The sequence below is a fragment of the Phlebotomus papatasi genome, chromosome 5, assembly GCF_024763615.1.
Source record: "Phlebotomus papatasi isolate M1 chromosome 5, Ppap_2.1, whole genome shotgun sequence".
Lineage (NCBI taxonomy): Eukaryota > Metazoa > Arthropoda > Insecta > Diptera > Psychodidae > Phlebotomus > Phlebotomus papatasi.
The window spans coordinates 936,712-949,867 of NC_077226.1; the positions used below are offsets into that span (position 1 = coordinate 936,712).

At 32.7% G+C, this 13,156-nt stretch overlaps 1 protein-coding gene across 7 annotated transcripts in view; it reads left to right on the forward strand.

Moving 5' to 3' along the window:
• Positions 1–1,838: 1,838 nt before the first annotated feature.
• The window catches only part of LOC129808740 (forkhead box protein P1), a 228,377-nt gene continuing 217,059 nt past the window's right edge, over positions 1,839–13,156 (forward strand). For all 7 annotated transcript variants that reach the window (XM_055858549.1, XM_055858545.1, XM_055858548.1 and 4 more), the window contains exon 1: positions 1,839–1,932. In XM_055858549.1, coding sequence (XP_055714524.1) covers positions 1,903–1,932 — 30 coding nt within the window. In that variant the 5' untranslated portion in view covers positions 1,839–1,902. The remainder of the gene's footprint in view (positions 1,933–13,156) is intronic.

The window sequence follows — 13,156 nt, forward strand, 5'->3', positions numbered from 1 at the left end:
GATTTTGATAATTTTTGGCTTCTTGGAAAGCTGAGAAAATTCCCCAGAAGGCAGCAGAAAATGAAATGAGGTTTCCCTTTGGGAAACGTACTCAAAAAAATTGATTGAAAATTGAAAGAAATCGGGAGTTTCTTTCTTTTGATCAAAAATTCACCAAAAATCTAATTTCAAACCGATTTTGATGATTTTTGGCTTTTTGAAAAGCAGACGAAATTTGTTAGAAGACAGCAGAAAGCCAAACAAGGTTTTCCTTTAGGAAAATGACTCAAAAAATTGATAGAAAATTGTTAGAAAGTGAGAGAGCAAGGTTTCATTCATTCGTTCAAAAATTCACCAAAAATCCAATTTAAAACCGATTTTAGTGACCTTAACGGTTTTGGAAAGCTCATGAAATTCTCTACTGATTTCTCTAAGGAAAACAAGTGCTTTTCTTGGGGGAAATCTGTGAAAAGCAACTAGAAATATTCCCCTGTGGAAACTTCTTTAAATGAAGGTTTTTATCAGGAATCGAATTTCAAACCGAATTTGATGATTTTTCATTTTTTGAAAATCTAAGAAAATTCCCAAGAAGACAGAAAAAGGACAAATGAGATTTTCCACTGGGAAAATGCTAGGAAAATTAATTGAAAATTGAAAGAAAGTGACAGAGCATTCTGCAAGGTTGTTTTTTTTCAAAAATTCACCAAAAAACCATTTTAAATCCGATTTTAATGATCTTAACGGTTTTGGAAAGCTCATGAAATTCTCTACTGATTTCTCTAAGGAAAACAAGTGCTTTTCTTGGAGGAAATCTGTGAAAAGCAACTAGAAATATTCCGCTGTGGAAACTCCTTTAAATGAAGGTTTTTATCAAAAATCCATTTCAAATCCGATTTTGATCACCTTAACGGTTTTAGAAATCTCACAAAATTCTCTATTGATTTCTCTAAGAAAAATAAGTGCTTTTCTTGGAGAAAATCTATGAAAAGTGACTGGAAATGTTCTCATGTTGAGGCTCCTAAAGGGTTCCATTTATACTTAAACGATTAATCCAATCTTAATCCGATTTTGAGATGATCTTTACGTATTTGGAAACTAGGAAAAATAGGTTTTCTTGAGAGAAATGGGAGGAAAACACTTTCAAATTTGTCATGTACTATCTATTTGCAGTTATAAAAAGAAAAGTCCTTAGTAAGTACTTAATTAAGTCCTTAATTAAGGCCTTTTCTTTTTCTTGGTAAATATCTTTTTGCATTGAAATCTCTTTAAAAATCAAACCGTAAATCCACGATCTTTCTTGGGTATTTTTGTTTGTTGTTTCTTTTTTTGTTTTTGTTGTTTATAGGGTAAAGGGGGGCCACCCCGATGCGTGTGCGTGCGTTATGCGCCTTCGCAAAAATTTTCTATGACCATGCGCATCGACATCCAGACCTTCCCCCCCTTGTCAGCTGGAATAACGCGTGTAAGTGTGACACCTTGAGGTTTGAGGCTGGGTGTTCAGTCGTCACATGGCATTTTCCGACCGTGGAAATATACGCACTGTGAGTGGAGAGATTGTGGGACTTTCAATGGCAATTTTCTCTTCAAAAGCCGCATATTTTCATTCGCGTGTGCAATAATCACTATTTTTCGTTTTTTTTTTTTCAAAATTTAAATTCAAATTTGTGTTTTGTGTTTGTGTGGAACATATGTTTGTTCCTTGTGGAAAGTGTTTTTTTTCTTGAGATATGATTTAAATTATCTAAATAAATAATTTTTTTTTGCAGCTCCATGTGAAGTTTTTACCCTTCAAAAAGGATATTTGATGTGATTTATTTGACCAAGGAAAATTAATAAATATTAATTTGAAAGCAAAAAAAAAAAAGAAAAACAACAATCAGGAAAAAGACAAGTGTTTGTTGTGCTAAGTTTGGTGTTTGAGTGATGTTGGAATCACGTTGGAGGCAAATGCAGGTGTGTTAAGAATTTATATCAATCCATTTATCACCCGCCCTCCGCCCCATTTAGAACAGTTCACTCTAAAAATATTAATAATGATAATAAAAAAAAAAACTAAGAAAACTATATATAGTCAAAGATTATATTGCAATGTACTAAGGGATACTTCTTGTACAAAGTCTAAACCTCCCAAATGTTATTTGTTGACGCCCCATAGCCCCATTCACCATGCGCCTACCCTCCCCTTTTTGTACCATATTCACCCGACAAAACACTCCCTATACCCCAAGCTCCAATGTTTTTGATTTGGAGTTTTTGCCACGCGCATTTTCCTTCCTTTCTTGCCTTTTTCCCAAAAAACGAGAGAAAAGCTCCTCGTTGCCTTCCTTTTTGAACCAACCACAATATATATATATATAAATATTTTTCGGTGGAATAGAACACAAAGAAGAAATATTGTCATCTCACTTGTACAACCAACCAAAAAGGATCCTTTAAACCATATAATGCAATTGTCAATTGCAACTTTGTACACACCTTCTTCTAGTCATCTACAGCACCCCATCTCCCCATCCTCCCCGTCCCACAAAAAGAGATACACCAAAGAGATCCACTAGAATTTCTTAAGTTTTACATTTCTTTCAAATTGCATATAATTATGTAAGGAATAGACATAATTATAGCAAATAGTGTCATGACATTTCCTAAAGGTGCCGCAAAAACTTTTGAGTTCATTAGCTGTTTTCTGTCATTGTAGAATGAATTAGCAAAAAATACAAATACAAAATAAAAGCGAATTTAATAACGAAAACGCAACCGAAAACCCCAAATTGGCAGCCAACATAGTTTTGGAGATATCTCGTGAAATGTGTACGAAAACAGGGGTAAATTTACACTAAAACTGGTCGCATTTTTCAGAGATAATGTCATTTCCCTAATTATAGTAGTTTTTACAATGTAAGGGAAGAGCACACCGGATCGGGAAGTTAAGAGACATACTCGTATTTTTCTGATAAATAGTGATTAATAAAAAAAATAGATTTAATCGCAACTGGTGTACTCTGTACCTCGGATCGTCACGAAGTTAATCAGGTGTCTCACGGAAAATTGGTTTTATAAATATCAATCTGAACTAATACACTGGATTTCTTGTGAGAGTTAACCATGCAAACAGACGGAATTTTGCTCTAAAATAGGTACTTCATATTATTGGAAAATGACAAAATCCAACAAATAAGGCATTTAGAGTGATCGGAGCGCGATGTCTCAGATGAACAAAATTGTAGTTCTAAGTGTGGCCTATCACCTGGTATCATTGGATTTTTAATATTTTGTTTAGTTTATTTTATACAAATCTTTAAAACCCTACTTTAGGACCATTTTTTTTGGTAATTTTTAGAGAAACTTCAATTTTACACCCCGAAGGAGTGGTTTTACAAGGTTTTTTGTAATTATCAAAATTGAAGCTCGACTAATGAGCGTTCCAACCCACCCACACTTTTCAAGTTCCGTTCACTAGAACCTGAGATATAACGGATAATGTAAGGCAAAGCAGAAAAAATATAAAAGTATTAATAAAAAAAATTGTTACGTATAGGAGCAAAACCAAGACCAGATTCTTAATCAGGGGACTTGACTCTATCAAACGTACCATGTGAGATCTCCGTTAACAAAACCGTGTTGCATAGTGTTATATTACGTGTTTTCTTTTATACTCAATTATTAATACACTGAGAATAAAAAAAGAGGGTGCGATTAACATTTTTTCCTCATAAATTTAATACTTTTTAGGTGTAAAAATATATCAACATTTTTAATGTTAATTTTACACCATTTTAAGGGTAAAATTAACATAAAAAAAGGTGTAACTTTAACCCCTAATACACCTAAAAAGGGTAATATTTACACCGATTTCGGATCAATACTGCATCAGGGTTAAATTAACATTTCCGGAATGTTATTTTAACATTTTCGGATTTCTCTCAGTGTATGACAAAGTCTTTAGAATAATTGAATCAGTTTTTGGGATATTCTCAAATAGATTTAGGATAATTCGGAGGGAAATCTAAGTACAACCAGAGTTTGCTACTACTATTGTACAGGCTCACAGTGGGGCCACTCCATACAAATTGCGGCCAAAACCCTAACTCTGAGGCAAGAAGGTCATATATAGGTAATTTGGGGTCCCTGAATTCATTTTTGCCCATAAAAATTAAAAAAAAAATACATAGGGGAAAGGGGGATAACACGTACATAGGGCCCTTGAATACCAACAAATCATATTTTATAGGGCAAACGGTTAGAGATAGCGAATTGGGGCCTAAGGGGGATCCCCCTACTAGCCGATAACTAGTTTTTATCCGAAAATTAATTATTTTACTCTCAAGCTATCTTGGCAACATTTATACCCAGGTAAATCTGATAATCAAGAAAATTCACTCTAAAATAAAGCCAAGTCTGCGCTAAGAATTCTACTGTTTTTTCAGTTTTAAAAATGACATTAGGGTAAAGTGGTACAAGTTGGACAATGGTACAATTTGGACAAGGCTTTTTGTCTTGATAAATTTAGTACTTCATTTTTATTTGTATATTTTTAATGCTTTAGTTTTATAATTTGATTCCTTGTGCTTCAAAACAAATTTTGTACTGTATTTATCAAGAAAAAAGCCATGTCCAAATTGTACCGGCGAATTGTCCAACTTGTAACACTAATTAAAAATTATACACTTTACCCTACTCACCAGTAAATGAATCTTAAACATTTTCTTTTGGCCACCGTTTCCTCAGAATGAACTTTTTCACTAAATATTTTCCACTTTTCTACTGTTTTTCCTTCCCGCCTTCTGCTTCCCAAAGAGAAAAATTAGCGCGAAAACTAAATGACACTCGGATCATTTATAAATATCAATCTGAACTAATGTAGGGGAGATAGGGGTAGAATTAGCCAGCAAATGAAGCTTTTTTTTCGCGCGTGATTTGTGAAAAAATGATAAGGTTTATCTAATATTTTTATATTTCATAAGTAGCATTAGGATATTGGCTGTATGAAACAGTGTAGTCCAAGGCTCTAAAATCCTTGAGTTTTTCTAGAGAGGCTAATGAAAAAAGTATGACACATTGGCTACACTTGCCCCGGCCTTTTGGGGTGCTAATTGCCACCAAAATTCCAGACGAAATTTTAAACCGGAGATATCAAATATTGTTTTACTTGATACACTGAAGCTCACTGATGCTAAATATGTCATTTAAACCTAAAGAAAAAGGCTTTAGCCAACTTTTTTATGACATTTTTGTAATTGCGGCAAAATTGATGAAAATATATTGCTTGGAATATCAATAGTACTTTTCCATCTAACAATTATCCATGTATTAGTGAAAAATCATTGATACTTTTATCCAGCCAAGGAAGAGTGGCTACAATTGCCCCGAGGGCTGTTTCAGTGTTTATCATCTTATATAAAAAATTGGATAATTATTATCCAAGTGAAAAATATTTTTTAATTAGGTTTATGAAACCAGAAACGAGGTAAAACTATGAAATCTTGACTAGAAACTCAGAAAACCAAATGCTGGTCCAAAAACTATACCATCAAAATTACAATTTTGAACTCATTTTATAAAAATGCTTCTAAATTCTAGGATAACAGGATCAGACTTATAAATATTTCTGGGAATATGGGGATGCGATCCTACTTTCATTAAAAAATACTTTGCTAGATGTACATTTTAAGAAAAACGAGAAAAATCCACTGACTAATTCTACCCCTGGCTATAGGTACCCCGGTCTCCCCTACAGGATTTCTAGTGAGAGTTAAATGGTAAAAAGTAGTTCGGGTCGAAGGAACGGGTCCCGGCCAAAATCCCTGAATTCCTAAAAGTGTAACTATCTACTCCTACGATTGCATCCGCGCTTGCTGGATGCAAAGGGAAATCTTCTGTGTCTTGGGAAATTATTCTAAACATTTTCCACCATGTAATTTCATCCCTTTCAGGATTTTTAACATTCGGGATTTTGGCTGCCACTTCGACAGGGAGAACCCGTATTGACGCTTTTGTCAAAATCTCGAAATTTATTTAAAATATCTAATGAAATGTAAATAATATGTCGTTTTTTTCATTAATCTATGTATTTTTTTTTGAGGATAAGTGTTCGAATTTCGTATTCCAAAATGGTATACAGAGTATTTCGGAAAACTCCCGAAAATCCTGCAATACTTCCACTACTTATTGCACTTCCATGCACTTCTCATAATTAAGAATCAATAATTTATTTAATATTATTAAAATTATATTTAAAAAAATTCTCAAGAAATTTATTTTTACGTATATTTTGAATTTCTTACAACAGATATTCTTGCATACTAAACGATATTTTAATATTATTTGTGTTTTACGATCCACAGAATTTCTGGATTTTCTAAGAGATCAGTGAAGCTACTTTTGCAAAAGAAAGTCTCTAAAAAAATATATATTCTTACAAATTTAATACAAATTTTTCTTTTTTCATTCCTATAATCCATAAATATTATTCATGCATTTCAAAAAAAAAAGAAAAAAATTAATATTGTATCAAAAATAATTGTTTTTCAAAAATTGATAATTTTTTATCGGCTAAAATTTTCTTGTTACACTCAAAAACTGCACGGTTAAATGGGTAAGTAAAACAGGGTTTGTCAATAAAACTGATGTCAAACCCTGTTTCAACCTAAACATGGTACACTGAGAAAAAACAAGGGTGCGATTAACTTTTTTTCCTCATAAATTTAACACTTTTTAGGTGTAAAAATACATCAACATTTTTTAATGTTAATTTTACACCTTTTAAGGGTAAAATCAACGTGAAAGAAGGGTAACTTTAACCCATAATATACCTAAAAAGGGTAATATTTACACAGATTTCGGATCAATACTGCATCAGGGTTAAATTAACATCTCCGGAATGTTATTTTAACATTTTCGGATTTCTCTCTCAGTGTAAGGTTTGATGTACAAGTAATTTTTAAACCCTGTTTAAACCAAACCCTGAAAAGGTAGAAAGTCAAATCCTGCCACGGATATTAATTAACCTTGCCGTCAGTAAACCTTGGTAAGAATGAAGACCAATCCTCGTCGAGATTATATCTTAAACCCTATTTTCGTCAAACCCTGGCAAGAGTAAACCGTAAACCCTGTCAGGGGTATATTTTAAAACCTTTTTCTTAGTAAACATTGGGAAGAATGAAGACCAATCCTCGTCAGGGTTATATCTTAAAACCTGTTTCGTCAAACTCTGCCAACACTGAGAGAAATCCGAAAAAGTTAAAATAACATTCCGGAAATGTTAATTTTATCCTGCAGTATTGATCCGAAAACGGTGTAAATATTACCCTTTTTAGGTGTATAAGGGGTTAAAGGTACCTTTTTTCATGTTAATTTTACCCGTAATAAGGTGTAAAATTAACATTAAAAAATGTTGATATATTTTTACACCTAAAAAGTGTTAAATTTCCGAGAAAAAATGTTAATCGCACCCTCTTTTTTTCTCAGTGAAGGATATAGCTTAACCCGTAACACGGGTAGTAGTCAATCCTTGTTCCCGTCAACGCCTGGCGAGTAGAAAAACAACCCTTGTCATGAGTTTATTCAAACCGCGCCTTCTTTAACCCCTGGATGATTATTTCTAACCCTTGTTAAGATTTAAATCAAATTTAATTGTAAAATAATTAAATAAAACTTAAAAATTCTTATTAGAGTAAGTGTGCCAAATTCCGGCCAGCTTGCAATTCCGGCCACCTCTTTTTGTTTCTCGAATTTCCATGAACTTTTACTATTTGCATTCTAGAGATTATACAATGTAAAAAAAAATAACAAAAAATATCTCTTGCACGAGCAAGATGATGTGAAAAAGTCATTGGAAGAATTCCGGAAGGGCAAGAACCTATGAGAATGAAAGTGGCCGAAATAAGCCACCAAAGCTATGCTTCCATTTTTATTCATTTTAAAACGCATTAAAAATGATTTTAGAGAAAATAAAAACGATAAACTGTCTACAAGATTCCATGTAACACTCCTTAAGAAGAAGTATTAAAAAAAAAATCAGTTTGTATTAAAAATATTACATTTCAAACTTGAAACTTTGGTGCTTGCATGCAACTATGCCGAAATTTGGCACACTTCCCCTATAGTATTTTGCTTCACTAAGAAAATAGAAAAATTGTGGCTATCATTAAAAGTTGATAGCCGTTAATTTCTTATTCTCCCAAACGGAACAAAATATCATAATAAAAATTTCTAAGTTTTATTTAATTATTTTACATGTAAATTTGGCTTTAATTCTGACAGATATTGAAAAGTTGTCTTTGAGAAGTTTAATTAAACGTGATTTGAATTTCTCATTTATACATACATCAGTGTTGAAATAATAAAAAATTATTTAACATTTCTTAAAAAAATTAGAATTTATTAAAATTTTCCTTAGGTCTCTAACAATATAATTTTCCTACTTTATATTATATATGTACGTACACTTACTTAAAAATTTACAACTTTTATCAATTGAAACCTAATTTTATTGGAGTATTTTTTTTTATTTTTTCAAAAATTTATGGTATAGATTTCAGTGATATCATTTAAATGAAATTGTCTGATTCTAGTGGTTGATATAGGGGGGTAGCTTAAGAGATAATTCTAACGGGGTACCTATCCTTGAACAACTCTCTCTTAAATTATCAAAGTGTCCGAAATTAGAAACTGTTCAAAATTACCAGCACATTACCAAAAAAATTAATTTAAAACAGATACGTTATTTTGAAAATTTCTCAGAAGACACAATTTACTTCCTCTCCCTTCCATTCCTCTGAAATGAAAACAAGGAAAAGGGATAACTTTAAATTATCCCACCCTTTCCCTTTTATTGTCAATCCCTACTAATTACTTCATGTCGCCTAAAAAGTTATTTGAACAAACAAATTTATATCGTATACTATTGTGCGTTCGGTGTGATTATTGTCGTGCATGCCAAAATTTTCCAACAAACAAGAAAATGAGAAAATGAATGTACTAGTTTGTGTAGTAGTACAAAATGAAATTTTCAGCGACAAAATGCTTTTGAAACAAATCCATAAATCTTTCTATATATACATATATACATATATATTTTGGATAAATCTCCAAAAGAGAGATCTACACCTAACAAAAACACCATTTCAAGATTGAGGTTTTAAGTAAGCCTCAACACTCCCCAAACCTCTTTCTTTTGGGTGGCATCTTCAACAAAATACACTTTGGAATTTTAATCATGTCGCCTCTTAGACTGCCAAAAAGGAAATGGTCTCATTTTCGCGATTTACACCCCTTTTTTGGGGGTATTACTCTTACCTCATTCCTGCCCTAACTCCTGTACAAAATAGTTTAAGTCACGATAAATCACCTGAAAGTGGAGGAAATTAACAACATACCTTCATCACTTTCGTACAAGACACAATCACAAATGATTACACGATTATCCGTGAAAATCTGTGGAAAAATGTTAGAAATTTTATAATAAATTGCTGAGAAATAAAAAGCCCAGAGATTCTTTAGAGTGATCCTTTGAAATACAGTAGAGAATCTCAGCTACCATTAAGTCGTCTTCAGACTAAAGGTTTAGCCCAGTTCTCGAAGGTATCAAAATTTTGAATAGAGAGAAGAGCCTCAAAGGTTATTTATCTTTAATAATTCAATCTCAAGTCAAAACTTTTTTTTTTCCAAAAAATCGTAATTGATCAGAAATTAGAGCAGTTGAGGCATTTGGCTAAGCCTTAGGGGAGACTGGGGCAAGGACTAGCTATTAAAATATATTGCCATGAGTCACAATTACAGTAGATTCTTCGATATCCAGCACTTGGTTATCCGGGTGACAGCTGCCAAACTCTGGCGGTTGATGTATTCAAAATTATTTTCACTAAACATGAAGTTTGTCCAGAGTGAATTAAAGTATTATTAACATTGTATCGAAGTTTTCAATACATAATTGTGATAAAAAAATGAAACATAAGCACACCATGAAGAAAATTCTCTTATTCTTTGTCAGACAGAAAATAAATTCACACTGCACAAAATAGAAAAACCGTTGATCATTCAAAAAACCTAAATGTCATTTTGTCCCCCAGTCAGCCGGATATCGAAGAGTCTACTGTATTGATTAACATAGGAAAAAATTAGTTATTATCAAGGTTGGACATTATCAAGCATGGTCACTTTCCCCTATTCACGTAAAATTGTTGAATAAAAATTGAATTTTAAATAAATTGAAATAGGGGAGACTGGGGCACATGTAAACATTTTTAATAAATGCGACTTTGAGGTGATTTTCCAAGGACACAGTGATTTTTTGGAAAATCTTTCTAAGCTCATGTTTTACCCTAATGGGTAATGCAGATGCTGGAAAACAATTGAGTTTTCCATAATGACCTCTACACATTGGGAGCAATTTTTGTCAAAAATTGCTTTTTTGAAGGAAATTCCCTGCAGTGTTGTAGGTGGAAACGTCAAATTTCTGTCAAAAACGCAATTTTTGGCAGAAAATTGCTCCCAATGTGTAGATGCCTTAAAAATAAAATTTGTTTCACTGTGCATTTTTCTCTTTTCACAAAATAACCTGGGGTAGAAGTAAACACTTTCTGGGGTAGATGTAAACATCTCAGTTTTCCACCCTTCACTGAGAAAAAAAAGAGGGTGCGATTGACTTTCTTTCCTCGTAACTTTAACACTTATTTGGTGTAAAAATATATCAAAATTTTTTAAGTGTTAATTTTACACCATTTTAAGTGTAAAATGTACTTACTTGTGTGTACGTACTTACCTTGACAGTTCAAATTTAAGAAAGATGTTGCGGTGTCAAAAAATCATTAAAAATACGTTCAAATCAAAGTATTTTGTGGAAAAAAAAAATAAATAAAAAAAATATAGGGGAAACTGGGGCACCACCAAACACTGCGATTTTTTAATCGGATATTCGACTTCAGAGGATAAGACCGATAGGAATTTATAGGCACTATAGGGATGCTTGTCCACTGAAGGAATGGTCGAGATAGTCCAAGTAGTTTAGAAATAAAAATTAGTGTTTGGTGGTGCCCCAGTTTCTCCTATATGAAATGTCCAGGAGCAAGATATTTTCCTTTTGGATTTCACGAAGACAAACAATGTCCCAACTGTTCCAACTACATTGTTGACACTAAAATACTTTCATAAACTTTTACCCTTGCCGACAATAGGGTCATATATGACCCGGAAAATTCTACACGATTTTCTGGAAAATTGAGAGTAATTTATTATATCAAAATATGCAATATATAATTTTTGGATATTCTATTTTGTGTTTCTAAAGAACTTTTTGCTGAAAAAAAAAATGAATAGGGTAAAGTGGGATAAGTTGGACAGTGGTACAAGTTGGACAATGGTACAATTTGGACAGGACTTTTTGTCTTGATAAATTTATTACTTCATTTTTATTTGTATATTTTTAATGCTTTAATTTTATAATTTGGTTCCTTGTGTTTTAAAACAAATTTTGTACTGTATTTATCAAGAAAAAAGCCATGTCCAACTTGTACGGGCGAATTGTCCAACTTGTAACACTAATTCCAAATTATATCACTTTACCCTATAAAAAATTTGAAAAAGAAAAGTCATTTCACAATGTTCGAAATTAGTGATTTTTCATCTCAAATATTTTCTTTTCCTGAATATCTGGAGTCTTGAGAAATTTAACCGAGAATCTTACATCTTTCTATTCAGATGTCCGTGCACAAACCGATAGATTTCAATTAATGTAGGGTAAAGGCTCATAATTTGGTCCAGTCTGCTTATTAGAATCGATGTTTCAAGTTTGAAGTGCGATATTTTCAATACTAATTGACTTTTTTCGTTGCTCTCTTTTCAGAAGGATTGCTTAGAAAGTTGGCAAGCTATTTGTCGTCTGATTTTTACTAAAATTCGTTTTAATACGTTTAAAAATGAATTGATGTATTGAGATGAATTTGACTCGAATTTTGGACAACTTGGCTGTAAATTTGGACAGCTAATCAGCCTCAACAGAATGCCCATTGTTCTTCATTTCATGAACCAATCTTAACCTAGTCCTTTTCCTTTTTATGTAAGGGAAACGTAGAATGTCACAGAAGCCCGGAAACTTTCCATATCATTCATTAAAGTGAGTTGACTTCGGTACTCGAAGTACGCGCGGATTTGCGCATTCTCTGGCCTTTCCGGAAGCCTTTCAAGACATTTCTCGTTACATCTCTTTCGTAGAGATGATGCTCCTTTGTTTCTCCAGGCATTTGTCCAACCTAGGTCATCACAAAAGCTAAAACTTCACGAAATTTCGTGAGAAAAACACCTGTCCAAAATGAAGAGTATCATCTCACTGGTAAATATCTTAGAAAATTATCTCACTTCAGGTCAAAAAAGCGAAGAAACATTGTTAGTACTTTACTGAAGATAAATACAGTAGACTCTCACTCAATCGGTTTTTTTGTTCAATAGGACGAAAAATTTTTTTTGACAACTTTCACGTTAATTATGAAGCTAATTCGCTCAAATTCGCTGTAGTTCTTCCTATTTTATCGTGATTTTTTACAATTGAGCGCTTTTTTGTGGAATAGGGGAGACTGGGGCAAAACTTGTCAAAACGCATATATAATTCTTTCACGACCTCTGAGAAAACTTAAACGTTTTATAATGAGCATATTCTTATAGGAAATTTACTGCTCTACAACATTGCAGAAGACTATTTTCCTCTATCTCGAAAGAAATGTGATTTTCGAATCATTTTCTAAAAGTCAATTTTGTGGAGATTCTCAAAATTGCTGGGAAAAATTTTGTCAGTCTTCGGATAATTTGTGACGTTTTACTCTCGCAAACGTTAAAAATATCAAATGGACGTATTTAAATGGGAAATTCAAGTGGGTGACATTAGGTCTGAAAAATGCAACCGGTTTTAGTATAAAATTTTCCCTGTTTTCGTACACATTTCACGAGATATCTCCAAAACTACGTAGGTTGTCAATTTAAGGTTTTCGGTTGCCTCTTCGTTATTAAATTGGCTTTTATTTTGTATTAGTATTTTTTGCTAATTCATTCTACAATGACAGAAAACAGCTAATAAACTCAAAAGTTTTTTCGGCTCGTTAGAAACATTTAGGAAACATAGGAAATGTCATGCCCCTGGGGAAATTTATTCCTCTACAACTTTGTCGAAGATAATTATTCTCTATCTTAA